General features: G+C 53.4%; 8 protein-coding genes across 8 annotated transcripts; 6 read left to right on the top strand and 2 right to left on the bottom strand.

Annotated features, from left to right (window-relative positions):
• Nucleotides 1-536: 536 nt before the first annotated feature.
• AYL99_02886 (hypothetical protein) lies at nt 537-2,202 on the top strand (the record flags this gene model as incomplete). The annotated part of the gene is made up of 2 exons (XM_018834402.1): nt 537-554; nt 868-2,202. The coding sequence occupies 2 exons, from the start codon at nt 537-539 to the stop codon at nt 2,200-2,202; spliced, it is 1,353 nt and encodes a 450-aa protein (XP_018697026.1).
• Nucleotides 2,203-3,167: 965 nt separating this feature from the next.
• On the bottom strand, nt 3,168-4,735 carry AYL99_02885 (hypothetical protein; the record flags this gene model as incomplete). Its single annotated transcript, XM_018834401.1, has 2 exons — nt 3,168-3,367; nt 3,478-4,735. The coding sequence occupies 2 exons, from the start codon at nt 4,733-4,735 to the stop codon at nt 3,168-3,170; spliced, it is 1,458 nt and encodes a 485-aa protein (XP_018697025.1).
• A 992-nt stretch (nt 4,736-5,727) lies between these two features.
• On the top strand, nt 5,728-6,993 carry AYL99_02884 (hypothetical protein; the record flags this gene model as incomplete). Its single annotated transcript, XM_018834400.1, has 1 exon — nt 5,728-6,993. One exon carries the CDS (start codon nt 5,728-5,730, stop codon nt 6,991-6,993), a length of 1,266 nt encoding a protein of 421 aa, XP_018697024.1.
• Nucleotides 6,994-8,125: 1,132 nt separating this feature from the next.
• AYL99_02883 (hypothetical protein) lies at nt 8,126-9,728 on the top strand (the record flags this gene model as incomplete). The annotated part of the gene is made up of 2 exons (XM_018834399.1): nt 8,126-8,418; nt 8,477-9,728. The coding sequence occupies 2 exons, from the start codon at nt 8,126-8,128 to the stop codon at nt 9,726-9,728; spliced, it is 1,545 nt and encodes a 514-aa protein (XP_018697023.1).
• Nucleotides 9,729-10,860: 1,132 nt separating this feature from the next.
• AYL99_02882 (hypothetical protein) lies at nt 10,861-12,249 on the bottom strand (the record flags this gene model as incomplete). Its single annotated transcript, XM_018834398.1, has 1 exon — nt 10,861-12,249. One exon carries the CDS (start codon nt 12,247-12,249, stop codon nt 10,861-10,863), a length of 1,389 nt encoding a protein of 462 aa, XP_018697022.1.
• A 928-nt stretch (nt 12,250-13,177) lies between these two features.
• On the top strand, nt 13,178-13,703 carry AYL99_02881 (hypothetical protein; the record flags this gene model as incomplete). The annotated part of the gene is made up of 2 exons (XM_018834397.1): nt 13,178-13,547; nt 13,609-13,703. 2 exons carry the CDS (start codon nt 13,178-13,180, stop codon nt 13,701-13,703), a joined length of 465 nt encoding a protein of 154 aa, XP_018697021.1.
• Nucleotides 13,704-14,120: 417 nt separating this feature from the next.
• On the top strand, nt 14,121-14,681 carry AYL99_02880 (hypothetical protein; the record flags this gene model as incomplete). The annotated part of the gene is made up of 1 exon (XM_018834396.1): nt 14,121-14,681. One exon carries the CDS (start codon nt 14,121-14,123, stop codon nt 14,679-14,681), a length of 561 nt encoding a protein of 186 aa, XP_018697020.1.
• An 865-nt stretch (nt 14,682-15,546) lies between these two features.
• AYL99_02879 (hypothetical protein) lies at nt 15,547-16,730 on the top strand (the record flags this gene model as incomplete). The annotated part of the gene is made up of 4 exons (XM_018834395.1): nt 15,547-15,782; nt 15,834-16,307; nt 16,358-16,555; nt 16,613-16,730. The coding sequence occupies 4 exons, from the start codon at nt 15,547-15,549 to the stop codon at nt 16,728-16,730; spliced, it is 1,026 nt and encodes a 341-aa protein (XP_018697019.1).
• Between the last annotated feature and the right edge of the window lie 500 nt (nt 16,731-17,230).

The raw sequence follows: 17,230 nt of genomic DNA, 5'->3' as shown, positions 1-17,230 counted from the left end.
GGCGGGTGAAGGACCCATACTCGGTACAGGCCACTAGGCTCTGGTGTACCTAAAGGGATGCAACGGCCGGCCGGTTGAAGCAGCTGCGGCTAGGGGCGACGTTGCCCGAGGTTGCTTGTCCGCCAGCCACATGCTAAGCGAAGCCTGTTACTTCAAGTGCTGCTCCGTATTTTGTTTGGCCCGGACGCGGACCGGTTGTAATTACATATTACTCGGTACAAAAGATCAATACCTTTAGATTGCGTTATTACTAGCAACCGCATTGCGTGCCAGGCAGCGACATAATACTCGGTACACGATACACGACCAGGAAAAACCCCCCAAATAAATATATCATACGAGACGAACGATGCTTTGATTGTTGTCGTCGCTGTTGTTCGGTTCCTGATTGATTGATTGATTGATCTGTCACCACATATTATCCTCCCTGCTTGCAACAGCATGTAATAAATCGAGCTTCGCCACCGCTCATTGCAACACGAGTCCTTTTTCACCGATTAAGGACCCATTATTGGGAAAGTGAAAGTCCTTTCGCCATGTCTTGGGTCGTCGAGGTATGTGTGTTTTAGTATACTATACTATATTATACTATACTATACGTTTGTCAATGAATTTAAATCAATGCCATGCCATATCATCCCGTCCAATCTCTCCCTCTCTCTCCCTCTCTGTATGTGTCAGTATGGCCCCATTTCACCCCACACTATATCGAGCACCTTTCTGTCCCAAAAGTCCGTCTTCTGGGGAAGTAAGTCATGCGAGGGGCGGCGGGGGGAAGAGAAAAAGGGCAAACCAAGCCAACCCATATCCCAGCATGACGAGAGATTGAAGACTGGAGATTGACGGTGCTGTGAAATGGTTTTCTAGTACATCCTGTCCTTCCACAACTGGTGGAACAAGGTCAATGCGGTAAAGGCGGACATTCTCAGCGAGAAGGTCGCGGCGCTTCAATCAGCAGCCTCCTCCTCTACCTCGTCGTCACCACCTTTCCTGCGTCTGGGCGTCCTGTCCGCCGCGGCCATCAACCACACTGCCATCTGGGACCCGGCGTCGACGCATCCGGGGGCCGTGATCACCGGTGTGGCAGCGCGGGACCGGGCGCGCGCCGAGGCCCAGATCGCCCGCAACCGGCGCTTCATCCCCGAGGGCGCGCCGTGCAGGGCCTACGGGTCGTACGCGGCGCTTTTGGACGACGCCCCCGATGTCGACGCCGTCTACATCCCTCTACCCAATGGGCTGCACCACGAGTGGGCGTTGGCGGCGCTGAAGCGCGGCAAGCACGTGCTGATCGAGAAGCCACTGGCCTCCAACGCGCAGCAGGCACGCGAAATCCGTGACGCTGCCACGGCTGCGGGCAAGGTCGTGCTGGAGGCCTTCCACTGGCGCTTCCACCCGTCGGCCCACGTGGTCAAGCAGCTCCTGCTGAGCGGCGAGCACGGGCGGGTGTTGTCCGTCGACGCCCGCGCCGTCATCCCCGGCGGCGTGCTCAAGAGCGACGACATCCGCTTCCAGTACGGCCTGGCGGGTGGCTGCTGCATGGACCTCACCTATGTGTTCAGCGCCGTGGCGTACTTCGCCGCGCGGGACGTCACGGACCCGAACCTCGAGTTCGAGGTGGTCGACGCGAAGGCCCGTTTGAATCGAAACGACAAATTGGTCGACGAAGCCGTGTGGGCCACGCTGCGCATCAAAGACCCTCATCCAGACGCCTTTTCTGATACCGGCAGCGCGGCGGCGGCGGCGGCGGCGGACGTCACGGCCACGGTCACGGCCGACCTCTCCCAGCCCAAGCTATTCGGCCTGATTCCCAAGCTGTGGGACGCCGGGTCGCCCACGGTGACGATCCAGTGCGAGCGCGCCGAGATCGTCTTCGAGAACTTCATGGGACCCTGGCTGTCGCACAAGATCGCCGTCGTGCCCGTCACGCGAGATCCGGCCACGGGCAGGACTATCAAGCGCGGCAAGGCAATCACGCTCAAGCAGTTCAAGGGCGGGCCGCTGTGGGATCGCGAGTTGGCTACTGGGGGTTGCGAGTGGTGGACCACCTACCGTTGGCAGCTCGAGGCGTTTGTCAGGAGGATCCGCGAGGGCGAGGCCGGAGGGTACAAAGGGCCCTGGGTCGACATGGCCGAGAGCATTCGCGTCATGGAGATGATTGATCGCACGTACGAGAAGCTGGGATTGCCGGTCCGTGGGGCGTGAGGCGTGAGTGCGTGGGGTTGTGAGAGTGTGAGAGTGTCACAGTGAGGTGTCAGAGTGATACAGCGTGATATAGAGTGGGTAGTGCGCGTGAGCATGAGGATTAATTAGTATGAGCATGCGTGTGACTGTACACGAGGGAATTGAGAAGATACGACATGAGGTGAGATGCCATTCCATGCCATGAGGTGAGGTGAGTTGGGTTGAGTGGAGTGGAACTGAGATGAGGTCTGTAAGCCCGAAGCTATACAGGGACAGATTGTTTGTATATACACCTCCCGTGTATACCTCCCTGTACGGAGTACATATGCATATATCCGGATTTATTTGGCCATTTTTGTAGATCAAGAGGGCGCCAGGTCGAGCACAAGGTTGTCCCAGTACCAGTACCGCTTTCAACCATCATAATGATTACCGATCTATTAGTATTGGGGAGTTTCCCAGTACAGTACCACTTTCAACCATCACAATGATCACCGATCTATTATTATTTATGAGGTCGAAATACTTGCTCCGTGACCGCTGACTACTAGTCGCAATGTCGGCAACCGAGATGGACACAACATACTCATCATCACCATTATCATATCCACTACAAGGTAGAGCTGACAGATCTAGTCGTGCGTGGGTCCTGTCCTGCCCTGCCCCTAACCGATAGATGTGGCACGGTGGTTGCTTATTGTTGTATCCGTCGTCTGACCCTTTTCCTCGGGGTCCACTTATACTTATACTTTCATACTGCATACGTGAAACGCAAGACCAACGTCAGCCGACTAAACCACGGTACCAGGAGAAGGAGAGAGAGAAAGAGACACGGAGGGGGAGGGAGAGAAAGGAAGGAAGGACGTTTGCAAACAGTGTTACCGATAATTCGAAATTCGGACCCGAAAGTGCCTGAATCGAGTATCGTTGTCCCATTCCTTCAGAGGGGCAAGGGGAAAGGAGAGCATATCGGAGGAGTGGCAAACTTACTTGATGTTGATCTGCTTCGGCTCCAAGTACGCCTTGAGCCCTTCTTCACCCAGCTCTCGGCCAGTGCCGGACTGCTTGACCCCTCCGAATGGAGACTGGACCTCTGGGATGAACGGGCTGTTGATGGAGACTCCGCCGGTCTCGAGCGCCGAAGCGACTCGGAGCCCGCGGGTGAGGGAGGTGGTATAGATTGCCGCTATCGATAAAGATGCATCAGTGTTCCACCCGGGAAACGGGAATAGCATGATCGGTAAAAGCGACAAAATAAAGGAAAGGAAGGGGGTTTCGTGGAGTAAGGAAACTTACAGGACAACCCGTACGTTGTCTCATTCGCCATCTCGATCGCTTCCTCTTCAGTCTTGAACGTCTTGATGCTCATGACCGGCCCAAAGATCTCCTCGTCCCAGATCCGGCTACCCGACTTGGGATTCACGAAGATGGTCGGCTCGATCAGGCACCCCTTGTCTCCCTTCCGGGACCCGCCCGTGAGCAACTTCGCATCGCCCTTACCGATATCAATATAGCCCATCACGCGGTCATATTGGGCCTTGTCGACCAGTGGACCGTGCATGGTCGTTGGCTCCAGCGGGTTGGGTCCCATGCCGGCGGAAACAGCCTCAAACTGCTGCTTAAGAGCCATTTCAAACTTGGGTGCGATGTCCTCCTGGACGAGGACCCGGGACGCTGCCACGCAGATCTGCCCAGAATTGGCGAGAAAGCCCTGTCCCACCCCTCCGATCGCAGCTTCGAGCGGCGCGTCGTTGAACACAATCGCCGGCGATTTGCCGCCCAGTTCCAAGGTGACGCGCTTCATGTTCGACTTCAGCGCTGCTTGTTGTACGGCCTTGCCGCCCCCGACCGAGCCGGTGAAGCTGATCTTCGAGATATTCATGTGCGAGGCCAGCAACGCGCCAGTGTCTCGCTCTCCAGTCACGAACTGAACAACCCCATCCGGAAAGCCGGCTTCTTTGTAGAGAGGGGCGAGGCCAAGAACCCCCAACGGTGACTTCTCGGATGCCTTGAAGATGAACGTGCAACCTGCGGCCAGGGCTGGTGCGATCTTCCAGCCGACGTAGAGGAAGGTGGCGTTCCAGGACGCAATCCCCGCGCACACCCCCACGGGCTCGTAGCGAACTATTTTGTACGTGCCGTTGTCCTCGGAGAATGTCTTGCCGGGGATTTTGTCCGCCCAGCCGGCATAATAGCGGTACACAGAAACCATGTGAGGGAGATCAAAGTGCTTGATCATGGAAAAGGGGCGACCCGTGGGCAGAGACTCGATCCGGGCAAGTCTGTCGATGTTTTGCTCCACCAGGTCGGCAAATTTGAGCATACACGCCGCACGTTGGGCGCCGGTGAAGCCTTTCCATGGTCCCTTCTTCATTGCCGCGACCGAGGCAGCGACCGCGGCGTCGACGTCTGCACTGTTGGCGACATGGATGTCCTCGGCCACGATGGATTCATCCCAAGGGTTGGTGAGAGTCAGGCGGTCCGAGCCTTGTGATGGGACAAAGGCACCATTGATGTAAAGCTTGTTGCTGTATTCGTCAGAAGCGAGAACCATGTTGACCGGGGGAGAATGCTATTGTTCGTTAAGAGGATCTAAGTTGGAATAAGTCGGTGCTTCTGAATTCTCCACAGACAAATTTTCTGCTTTTATATCTTCTTTTCGCCTCTGGGACCTGTTTTTACTAAGGCCAGAAACGCGTATATGCATGGGATAGGCCACCGAAAGCCACAATAGTTTTCCAGCTGTCAGCACTAGAACATTCACCAGTAGGCACTTTGAGGGTATCTGAGGGGAGGACGTGACCAACGGGACCGGTAATTGATTGGAAAAAAGTCAAGAGGAGAGGCCCCTGATGTTCCTGGCATTCCGCAGCCTGATATACAGACCCGAGGTCGTAGAGAGGTAGACAACACCTCGAGCCAGGTAGAGCTGGAGCAAACTGAGTTGGTAGAGGATTGGCGAGGTTGTAACATTCCGCGAGTCGACGACAATTCCGCGTTTCATTGTGGGTCCTTTGGCTCTTCGCACTCATTCTGCACATCGCACGGGCAGTTGATGTGTACCCAATCAGTTTCATTACCGTGTTTGGCATAAGATGGAACTCGTAGAACGGTGTACCTCATACTCTGGCCTCTGTCACCTCTGTGCACAAGTTAGTAATCATCGTCAGCTTCGATGCTCCGATGATTGGTGGTTTGGCACACGCTAGTGCCACACAAGGGTGTATTTCACCCGATCAGCCATTTCGTAAGCAAGTACAGAAGAGGAGATGCGCCGAATATGCGTACACTCGAGCGGAACGATGGTTATGCCGCTGGCTGAGCAATGGAGAGAGGGGAAAGAACAAAAGAAATAAGTAAAGCCTTGTGGCAGCGTGAACTGCCAAGACCACCGAATGTGGGATGTGGCTTATCGATAAGTACACACGTGACCAGAGAGTCGATAGGAATCGTTCACTTCTCCCTCTGTATGCTTTTGGGTCTCCCATCAGGTCCGTAGGGCAGTAGTCTCATCGTCCGCTTGAGACGGCAATCGTTCCCACGAGGATGGTCTCTAAAGCACTGGCTGCAGCTCTGCAGTCGATTGCCGCAGGTCCTGCTGTGTCCAGAAACCAAAAATACACTGACCTTCTTGCCCAACTGACGAGCGCGCCCTCTGCATCGCCCGACGAATACGCCGCGGACCTCAATGCCTATTTCGACTCGTTGCTCTCTTCGGCCCTCGGAATCATCTCTATTCGTCCTCTTGTGGCCAGTCTCATCGATCGACTTGCTTCTGCTCCACCCGAAGTCAAGATCAAAGTTGGGTCACACGTCACCGAAGCCTTACAAGGCCAGTTGGCTTCCTATGAAGAGCAGGATGCAAGAGTCAGAGAGATACTAGCAGATGGTTATGAAGCAGAAGAGGAATACACAGCGGCTGCAAAAGCACTACAAGGTGTTCACCTCGACACCACACAGCGTCAGGTCTCTGATCGAGCCAAGGTTGAGATCTGGATCCGCATTGTACGGTATTACCTAGAGGATGATGACACTGTGGCGGCAGAAACGGCCTTGAACAAGATCAAGAATTCGGCCCCTGCGGCTCTCGTGCTGAGGGATGCGCCTGACCTGAGACTGCACTACCAGTTGTCCCAGGCTCGTATCTTGGATTCCCGTCGAGATTTCCTCAACGCCTCCACCGAGTATCTCAACGTCTCCTTCAACACCATGATCGATGACGAAGAAAAACGAAGAGCTCTGTCTGCAGCGATCAAAACAGCTATTCTCGCACCCGCCGGACCCCAGAGAAGCCGGACTCTTGCCAAGTTGTACAAGGATGAAAGATCGCCAGAGACAGAGGAGTATGGCATACTCGAAAACATGTACTTGGATCGTTTATTGTCGGCGACTGAGGTGGAGGCATTCGCAGCAACATTGGCACCTCATCAACTCGCGAAAACCGCCGACGGGAGCACGGTCTTGAGCAAGGCTGTCATTGAGCACAATCTCCTTGCTACCAGCCGGCTTTACAACAATATCACAACGGCAGCGCTTGCGCAATTACTAGGTCTCAGGGATGGCAGAGACGACACTGCCGCTGAAAAAGCCGAAGATTACGCCGCTAAAATGATGGAGCAAGGGAGGCTGAGAGGGGAAATCGATCAGATAGCTGGTGTCATTCACTTCGAGACTGTCCCTGGCGTTGCACTGAGGGGACCGCTGCGTGATCTCCGAGAATGGGACCAGGGAGTGCAAGGACTGGTCGAAGACGTGGAGCGATACGCGACAGGAATTAGTGAGAGCTTCCCGGTAAGACTCCAAGCACGTTAAGATAGCTGATTCCCTTTCCGAAAACAGCAGGCTGACTACCTATACGACGCAGGAGCTTGCGGCAGAACGCATGGTGCACTGATACCCAAGATCTGACGCTGTACACTGCTCTTCTTAGTCAGGCACTCGGCACTTTGGAAACGAACAAAGCATGACACGTCTCTCGCAAGGCTCTGCAACACAGTCGTAAGCAGGATCATGTGGGTCATCGGCTCATCCTAACTTTATGAGATCCACATGCTTCGACAGGATTGCTCATGCCGAGGAAATGGGACGTCCGTAACAGAAAGTCGAAGGATATGAAACACGGTATGCACATTGTGGTGATCGAGGCAAGAACGGGAGAACCCTGTGAACGAACAAGACGCCACGCCATCGCACCATGGCCGAATTACCGTGGGATCCCCATCCGAAAGGTTGGGGCACAGAACGAACTTGAACAGAACGAGCCATTCGTGGAGTGGATGGACGGGGTGTTCGCCATCGGATGCGGGCTTTTTGGCAGGGACCACAAGGTCACGCAGGACATTGCTAGGGTGTGTCGTAATTACTAGAAGGGCGGCCGTGGAAGGACGCTACTTATCGGTCCTACGCTCCTCTGAGAGCCGAAGATACCAACTGGAGGGGGCGTGACTTGCCCTTCGCGGCGAGGCGGCCGTATGGCGGGGTACAGGCTGCTCGGGGGCCCCTCGGGGGCCACTGAGCACCGCTGGGCATCGCTGGGACCTGCTCCGGCGCCTGCTAAGCACTATGATTCCTTACTTAAGACGGGCCACAGAGCTTAGGCCAATCAGCTGCTGGCAATTCTCAGCTTTCACTTCCCGACCTCAACATCCGTTCTCTACAACTTTGACCCGTCTACCATCGCCGCCAATTCAGACTTGCCGCCGACTCGCTACTTGGTGTGGGCACCAATACCCTCGCTTGACCTGTATGCAGGCTGGTCTCGGGGTTTGCCTCTAGACTTCTCGATCTGTCAACGTCACAACCTGGGGATATATAACCTTGTGCTGCTCTCCGCTGCTGAGCTACAAGACCAGCATCAGTCACTCTACGTCCTGCTTGAACTGGTATATTCTCTCTTTGGTCACAGTTGGAACTGTTAAAAATCCGCTCGGACAGACCTATCAAAATGTTTGTAGCGTCGCTCATCTCGCCTTGGGCGATCCTTCTCCTCCCAGTCCTCTACTACCTCCTTCCATATCTCCGGAACTGGTCCCTGTTGAAGATTCCTGGCCCTCTGCCGGCTGCCCTTTCGAATTTGTGGTTGATGTATCAATGCCGGCGAGGACGAAGATACAAAGTTGTCGACGACCTGCACAAGAAATACGGCAAGGTCGTGCGGATTCAGCCGAATCATGTCTCAATCGCGGATGACGGCGCCATCAACGCCATCTATGGTCACGGCAATGGATTCCTTAAGAGGTATGTCCTCGTCCCCTGACTTTTGCTGCAACTACATTCTAACAGGTCAATTCTAAAGTGAATACTATGACGCCTTCGTGTCCATCCGCCGCGGCCTGTTCAACACGCGAGACAGGGCAGAACACACTCGCAAGCGCAAGGTTGTCTCTCACACCTTCTCCGCCAAGTCCATTGGCCAGTTCGAACAGTACATCCACGCCAACTTGGAGTTGTTTGTGCAAAAATGGAGAAACCTTGCCAACAACAAGAGCAACCCGAAGACCGGTTATGCGTCCATTGATTCCTTGAACTGGTTTAACTACCTCGCCTTCGACATCATTGGCGATCTTGCATTCGGACAACCATTCGGCATGCTGGAGAAGGAGAAGGATATTGCCGAAATCCGCAAGTCCCCGGACGCTCCTCCGACCACTGCCCCGGCCATTGAAGTCTTGAACCGCCGAGGGGAGGTGTCGGGCACACTGGGCTGCCTGCCACAATTGAAGCCCTACGCCAAATACCTCCCGGACCCCTTCTTCAGCCAAGGCGTTGAAGCGGTGGAGAACCTTGCAGGTATCGCCATTGCCCGAGTCAAGCAGCGCCTGGAGAATCCCAACACCGACCGAGTGGACCTCCTTGCCCGTCTTATGGAAGGCAAAGATGCCAACGGTGAAAAACTTGGGCGCGAAGAACTCACTGCCGAAGCCCTCACGCAACTCATTGCAGGATCCGATACCACCTCCAACACCGCCTGCGCAATTTTGTACTATGTCGTCCGCACCCCGGGTGTCCTCGAGAAGCTGCAAAAGGAACTCGACGCAAACATCGGCCCTGGCGTTCCCCAGTACGAGCAAGTTAGGGACCTCGAATACGTGCAATGGGTTATCAACGAGACTATGCGCATCCACTCCACCTCGTCGCTCGGCCTCCCCCGCCTCACCCCTATGCCGTCGCCTGAGAATCCAAATCCCAAACCAGTCGAAATCCTAGGCTACACTTTCCCTCCCGGGACTGCCTTGTCCGTTCCCTCATATACTCTCCACCACTCCAAGGAAATCTGGGGTGCCGACGCCGACGAATTTGTCCCCGAGCGCTGGTCTGAAAAACGACTCACACCGCGACAGAAGGAGGCGTTCATTCCCTTCTCCGTGGGACCTAGGGCTTGTGTCGGAAGGAACGTCGCCGAGATGGAACTGAAGTGCATGGTCGCGACGGTCTTCAGGAACTTTGAGTTCCGGGACGAACATGCCGGCCCCTTGCAGACGAGGGAGGGCTTCCTCAGAAAACCCTTGGGATTTAATGTCGGCATCCGAGTCCGAGCTAATGCTTGAACGAAGGAGTGATACCCCAGCCGTCCCATGGTGGATGGGAAGGGTGGAAAAGAAGACCGTCGCGCATGATTGATGGCATGTGCCGGGTGTTTCTGCGGTTTGGAGACCTGAATGGGTTCAAATGTTGGTTACCACTTCTCTCTATTATTTTGGGATCCGGGCCTTTTTTATGACTGCCCGTTTTGTTATCTTCTGAGAACTATTATTACCGAGCACGTCGAGCTCGAGGAGGGGGCGGAGGGTGGGGGCAAATTGCGGCCGACCCCTTTGCTGCCACGAGGAAAGAACTGTGTGAAAGACGACAATACATAACGAAAGTACGAACCGACCGGTACGAGGTACATGCACAATTTGGATTTCGAGATCATGAAGTGGTGGTGGTTGCGGGGGGGATATCTACGAGGGACTTGCTACATACTGGAATTTTGCATTGGATCTCGCTGGGGGAGGGGGTGTTTTGTCTCACATCAGACCAAATTGTCCGTCCGCCTGTATGCATGCATGTATAGTTTGGTTCCTATAGGTGTAGGCAGGCGCCGGACACAGACACACACACACATACACACACACTGAGTGAGTCCGGAACAATCTCAAAATGAAAATCTCAATATTTAAAAGAAAAATGAACATCGAAAAAGTAGCACCTCTTTCTTTTTTTTTATATTCATACATGCCACATGGGATGTGGGTATCATTTTCTAATCTCTATCTCTATTGAAGGTAGTAGTAAATGTATCTGTAACAGTATCAGATGGTGAATCACTCGCTCGCTCGCTGACTCACTCCCTTCCAACCATATGTGTCTCGAGAGAAGCAATGTCAAATCAAACGAACAGCATAAGCATAACGGTTTGAAGAATGAGAAAAATCCTCAACAACGAAAAGGGAGTGGCGCCGTCATCTCCCTTGCAAAAACACCTCTCTTATACATACATACATACATACCGCCGTCTCGATCAGGCCATTATGGTATCGGTGACAGGGAATTCCTCTCGAAAGCGAACTTGTTTGAACGTGGATGGAAGGGTAAGCTGAAACGTATTGTAGGTGGAGAAAAAGGGCCGGAAATTTCGAGCGTGTCGAATGTGCCCGTGCCGGCTGACTGCACTCTCTTCCAGAGGGGAGTTTTTTTTTAGAGCTTCGGCTTTAGCTTCAGCTTCTGAGTATCCTCAGTGGCCTTGTTCTGATCCACGGCCACGACCACCAGGACGGCGATGTCGTCTACCTTGCCACCGTGCCAGGGATCGTAGGGGAACTGCTTCTGCATCTCCTTCGCAAACGGGCCGTCTCGCTTCGCGTTGAGGCTGGCGTTCTTGGCTTCCCCGACAATTGCCGCCGCCAGCACGCTCTGCAACGTCCCTGTCGCGAGAGGCAGTTGTTGGAAAGAAATGTCGACCGTGTCCGAGATCCGGAGATTGTGCTTGTGCGGTCCTAGGCTGTGATCCACAAGTTCAGAGAGAACCGGTGAGATGGTGTATCCTTGATCCTTGGACCTCAGCCAGGCGCCAGTCGTTCGCATATGGAGAGACACGATGGACAATAAGTCCTGGGAATTGAGATTGTCCCACACACCGTCCGTCGCCAGCACAAGGACGTCACCATGCCGTAGCATGTGGTCCGCCAAGTCGGCGCGTTCGGGCTTGTCGTTGAGAGGTAAGCCACCGAAGATCATTGCTTGGGCCAGGATCTCGGGGGGAGTCAGGCTCATCTGGTATGGAGTGTTGAAAGCGTGTGTCTGCGGGTTGGAATAATGATGCACCGTCCCCAGTCGCAGCTGTAGGAAACCCGAATCGCCCAAATTCGCAATGCGCATGCGGCCATCTCCTTCTGTCACCGCAACACACGCCGTTGTCCCCCCTGCGTGGATTGTGGGATCCCTGATAGTTTTCTCGTACCCTATTTCGAGAAGCTGTCTGGGACCGAGTCGCTCATTTGATGACCAAGAGAGCGTCGTCTCTGCCATGTAGCTACACAGGCCATGGGAGAAGTCTGCGGGGTCGATTCCATGGTCAGACCAGCCACCAACGCCGTCCGCTATTGCGAAAGCAGTGGTGTTTGGGTCCTTTCCAACACGAGCAACAAAGTATGCATCCTGCCCGCTGTCCGGACGTCGAATCCTTTTCTCTTCGGGCGTTGAGCCGCGTTGAACACCGAGCCCGTCGTCGTCACTTGGGACGTACTCGTACGTGCTCAGTTCCGGACGGTACTTCCGGCCTTTCCCGCTAGAAGACGCCGCAATGTGTAGAGAAATATGTGGGATGGCCGAGTTAGACATGCCAGCGGAGGATGAAGGGACGGTAGCTGCCCGGCGTGGGGATGAGTGCAGATTTCTGGCGTTGAATCGGTAAGGATCGAGGCTTCGTCGGATATTTTGTTGGAGGTCTAGAAAGATACGGTAAGCAAGGGCTGGATCGTGACGAGAGGATTTGCCCGCACGGTGACTTAGGTGAGAAGGAGTGAGTATCAGAGAACGAGTGAAGAAGGCCGGTGCTGCTCGAACGGTGCCGGCGGCGGCGGACATGGCGCTATCTCTGCAGGGCTACAAGAGTGAAGGATACCCCCGCGGACTCGGGAATTTGGGATAAGACACATGAGAGAGGGAGTTTCAGCTGGCCAACTGAGATGCTCGAACGAGGGCCATTTCTGTTGGTCAACGGGGGCAACGAGAGAAGAGAGCGCGTGGTGGTTAACAGTCTAATTTCTCGAGATAAACTTCTTTGGTGTCGCAATGCGATGCGCTTCGCTTCCTCCGGTTGAAGTTCGGAAGTGACATCAAGAAAATTATGTATTGATCCCCACATTGGGCAGGAACATTGTGCCGCTTTGGACAGCATCGCACACTATCAATCCAGTTGATGGTGCACTATCCTGAATATCAGATATCATAATGAGACAGACGACAGCTCGCCCGAGAAGTCTGTGATCCATCTCTCGGCTCTCTTTCTCTCCTCCGAGGTTCTTGTGCCGGAGACGGTGGAAAGTTTCGCAACAAGGCAGGCTGGTTTTGACAGATACAAGTGTCACTGAAATGCCAGGCATGGCTCTGAAATACTATTTCCCGCAGGGCATCCCAGAATGGTCTTATGCTGATCTGAACCACCGAAGCTACACCGAACACGTCCTGATATTTTCTCCAATCCAACCGAAAACGCCCCGAGACTGAGCTCCCGACGCTCTCTCGACGAAAATCAAGGCAAGATGTAGACGACAGGGCGAACTCTCATGGCCCTCTATGCGCCGAACCCCGGACCGCAGGTGGCACCCTCTCCTGTTATTGAAGAGCTGGGGATTCCTGGAGGAGTGGAGTGAGAACTGATTTATATTTAAGTGCAGCCCTGACTCTTCTGGAGGCCTGAGCGACCTCTACTGGCAGTCCGTGTACCATTGGTTGTTAGAAGCACAAGTACAAGATCCCATATTTTCGCGTGGACGAGGAGCCTAGCATCACCATGTCAGCACGCCGGCAGCCATACATACGGGTTTCGATCTTTGTCAAGAGGAAACCTGGCACATCGAGCGAAGAGTTTCACGCCCATTGGTCCGGTGTGCATGCGGACGTGGTTAGAAACCTTCCTGGTTATCTCCAGATATGCAAACGATACACCCAGGCAAGAGTTCACTTCTCCTTTAAAATGGCGACAAAGCCCCCGACTAACGTTTCAGCCGAGCAGTTCCATGCCCTGCCGGAATACCAAAACCAGGAGAAAGTCATGGGGCTCCCAGTCCTCCCATTCGATGGCATCGTTGAGATATGGATAGAGGATGTTGACAAGTATGTCCAGCATGTAAGCCAGGAGGATATTGTGAAGGCACTTTCTGGTAGGGAAAACTCGCTGTCTCTGTCAGGACAGTGTCCTGTGCTAACAGTCTGTCTCCGCAGCCGACGAACAGAAGTTCACGGATCGCGAGGACGCTTGTATCATGATTGGTTATGAGACACTCGAGATTGGAGAGCCTGTGCCTGCGTTTGCCTAGACACATGTCAAATAAATGAATGGGTTTATCCGTCAACATCATGCAGTCATGCAGTCCGCCAATGCTAATGGAGTGCTGTGCTTGGCCGCTAGTCGACTATAAAAACGGAACAATACATATCCGCACCAAGTACACAACTAATTATGTCTGCATGGATCAATATTGCGGCCGAAAGCCCACCACCAACCCCGGATTCCTCCCTGAGTGCGGAGTGCCGTGCTTGTGGCGTTTGTGGGGGAGATCAACCAGTGCTACCCACAAACCCGGCGTCCCCGGTCATTGCTGAAATGCCGAGATCAGGTAGCCAAAGTAAGTGTATATACCGCTGGTGCTGCTGACGCCCTTGCTCTCTCTGTGTCCCTCACTCCGGCAGCCTCCATTGTTATCATCTTCGCTCGCCGTCAAGCTGAAACAAACATGTCCGTCAGTACAGAAAAGACCCTGAGCCCGACGAAACTGGCGCATGTGGTCCTCCGCACCAGAGATCTGAAGAGGATGAACGATTTTTACGTCAAGTTCCTGGGCGCAGAAATCGTGCATGCAAACGACTTCCTCTCATTCCTGACCTATGATGACGAACATCACCGTATCGCCATTGCCGAGATACCAAGCGACAGTCCCAAGGATCAAGCATCGAGCGGACTGGACCACATTGCCTTTTCCTTTGACACGCTGGAAGACCTGACACAGGCCTACACGCAAAGGAAGAAGCTGGGGATCACACCCTTCTGGTGTGTGAACCACGGCCCGACGACGAGCATGTACTACAAGGATCCGGACGGGAACAAACTTGAGACCCAGGTGGACAACTTTGATTGCAACGAAGATGCGACTGCGTTTATGAAATCCAAGGAGTTTGCGGAGAATCCCATCGGGACGGATTTCGATCCGGAAGAATTGATCAGTCGACTCAAGTCGGGAGAAGATGTGAAACAGATCAAGAAGAGAGTCGAGATCGGACCTCGTGGAATTCCTTAGGTGTGAGACTCTCCATGTCCAGGAAGGGCTTTCGGACTATCCACCACTGCGATGCCTGGCAGTTCTATATGCTCGAGTGAATGATTATATCGACAATCCCGTTTCCCCATTCATTAAGTCGAGTAGCACAATATGATTATCAACCAGGCGACCAGACGTATGTATATAACGGGGGATAGTCGAACCAATTTTAAATCATCCGAGTATGGCTTGGCGGAAAGCCAAAGAATAAATACATACGAGAAAGGAGGATCCAAGTACTGACGGCCTCTCCAGCTGTCACAGAGGAGAAGCAGGGCGTCGAAATCACCCGCGTCTCAGACGTCTGTGCCATGTAAGGTCGGCCGAGATCATCTTTCAGCCTCACACGGCCTTTGCCATCTCTCCATTCCATCAACCCATTAGCTCAGAGAGCAGAGTCAGTCCAAGAGGAACTCACTTGTTCCATGGCCATCCTTCTGAATAAACATGATATTTCACGGCGTTTCCAGATCCTGCGGACGCAGAAAGCAAATTTCATGGATGCCCAATCTCGCAAAGGACAGCGCCCTCAAGAGAATCGCTTCCAAGAAGAAATCATCATGAGTTTTCATGTTTAGTTCCATGACGGGCCAGGCTCAAACAAGTTATCCGTACAGTTTGCTGTTATCTCTCCTTCCCCCAGCCTATCCTCCCTGCATCACTGCCTTATCTGACCTGGAGAAACTCATGATCAAAGACCTTCTCCTTGAAACACATTACAGAGGCTCCTACCTTCTGCTGAGGTCAATCACCCCACCACATAATTTGAACACGATGATAACCATCATGGATGACGAAGACCAGGATGTCGTTATGTTGCTGCTGCACTATCACAACGAGGAGAATGACTTTGAACAAGGGACGATCCTGGTTGTACGAGAACCACTTCAAGACAATCCCTGGTGGGTACGCGGTCTGTGTCGACCATATCTTCGACTTCATATCCCTCTCTGCATATGATGAAAGAGTCCCAGATTGTTGGAAGCCAAAAGGCACGGAATCTATCGCCTCATTCAACGACTGGAACACCAAAGGGAACGATCTGTATGAAGAATCGAAATACAGAGCGGCAATTAAATGGTAAGCCATCACTGGGTTTTCTTCATCGGTTCAAACTAAAGAGTTCGATAGCTACACGAAAGCCCTCGATTGCTCTTCAACAGCAGAAGAGACCGATGCCCCCAAGATCAATCGAGCCCGAGCATTCCTGAGGACGAACCGATTCGAAGCCGCTCTCCGAGATCCGGAATCGCTGTCATCTCTTCAAAAGGCGGCCGAGGAATCCCTGTTCTACAAAGCGCAAGCGTTGTATAGCCTACAGAGGTTCCGAGAATGCTCCAAAGTTTTGGAAACCATCTGTCTGGAAGGTCTGGGCTATCCTGAGAACCTGATTGCCAAAGACCAATGCGCTCGAACCATCCACCGACTTGCAGAGCAAGAGAGCGCAGGGTACAGCTTCGAGGAGTTACGCACGGAAGCCGCCAAACTGCAACCGCCACTTTTGGATCGTGCCACATACGTGGGTCCAGTATATATCAGACCATCGGCCTCCCGGGGTCGCGGTCTCTTCACCACAAAAGCAGTCAAGGCTAGCGACTTGCTGTTGTGTGAGAAAGCCTTTGCGCATGCCTTTGTCAATACTGAAAAAATTGGAGGTACGCGGGAGATTTGAAGATGCTGCTTAACCTGGAAACCGACACCGTAAATGTGGGAGCTCAGTCAGAACTCATCAAGCAGATCGTCCAAAAGCTGTATCGAAACCCCTCTTTGGCCCCAGTCTTCACCAACCTTCATCATGGATCGTACAAACTTGTCAATGTCTCCGAGGTCGATGGCGCGCCTGTGGTTGATACGTAAGGGTCCCATTATCTCGTTCGTCGCAGGTTCAGGCCTCTAACTTTCGATCACAGATTCCTTGTCGAGCGTATCATAAACCTGAACAGCTTCGGTTGTTCACTTCCGTCTCGCGAATCTCATCTCCGGACTGCGGAGGATCCCGACTCAATGCCTGGCGAAGATGATGAATAATTGAGCTCGTGCGGTGTCTGGCCCATGGCATCATACATCAACCATTGCTGTTACAGCAACTCCAGGCGGGCTTTTATCGGTGACATGATGGTGGTCCGCGCCACGCAAGACCTCGCGGCTGACACAGATCTCTCGGTTATGTCATAAATGGCGGGAGACTGCCGCACACCCTAGGCACACCCATGGCTGTTAAGAAATGGGGGTTCATGGGAGACCATCTGATTAAGTGCTGGATGCTTCTCTCTCGGGTTTACAAGTCGGTGGCGTCGGATCTCAAGGGGCGAGCGACCGAGTACGCGAGGCTTACGTACAAGGTCTGCGTTGGTGAAGATGATTCTTTCGACGAGACGTATAGGAGGACATTCCTGGAGTTTTAGCGTCAAAAAGAAAAGGCGGCATCCTTCACGATGGCGTTGTCTGCTGTGTGACACGAGGGCTGTGAGGTATTGGGAAACAGTCTCTCTCCTCAAAATCATGTGCGAGGCGAGGTCAACACGGCC

This window comes from Fonsecaea erecta (genome assembly GCF_001651985.1).
Source record: "Fonsecaea erecta strain CBS 125763 chromosome Unknown Scaff2, whole genome shotgun sequence".
NCBI lineage: Eukaryota > Fungi > Ascomycota > Eurotiomycetes > Chaetothyriales > Herpotrichiellaceae > Fonsecaea > Fonsecaea erecta.
The sequence above is the reverse complement of the archived record's forward strand: the minus strand, read 5'-3'. Positions and strand labels throughout refer to the sequence as shown.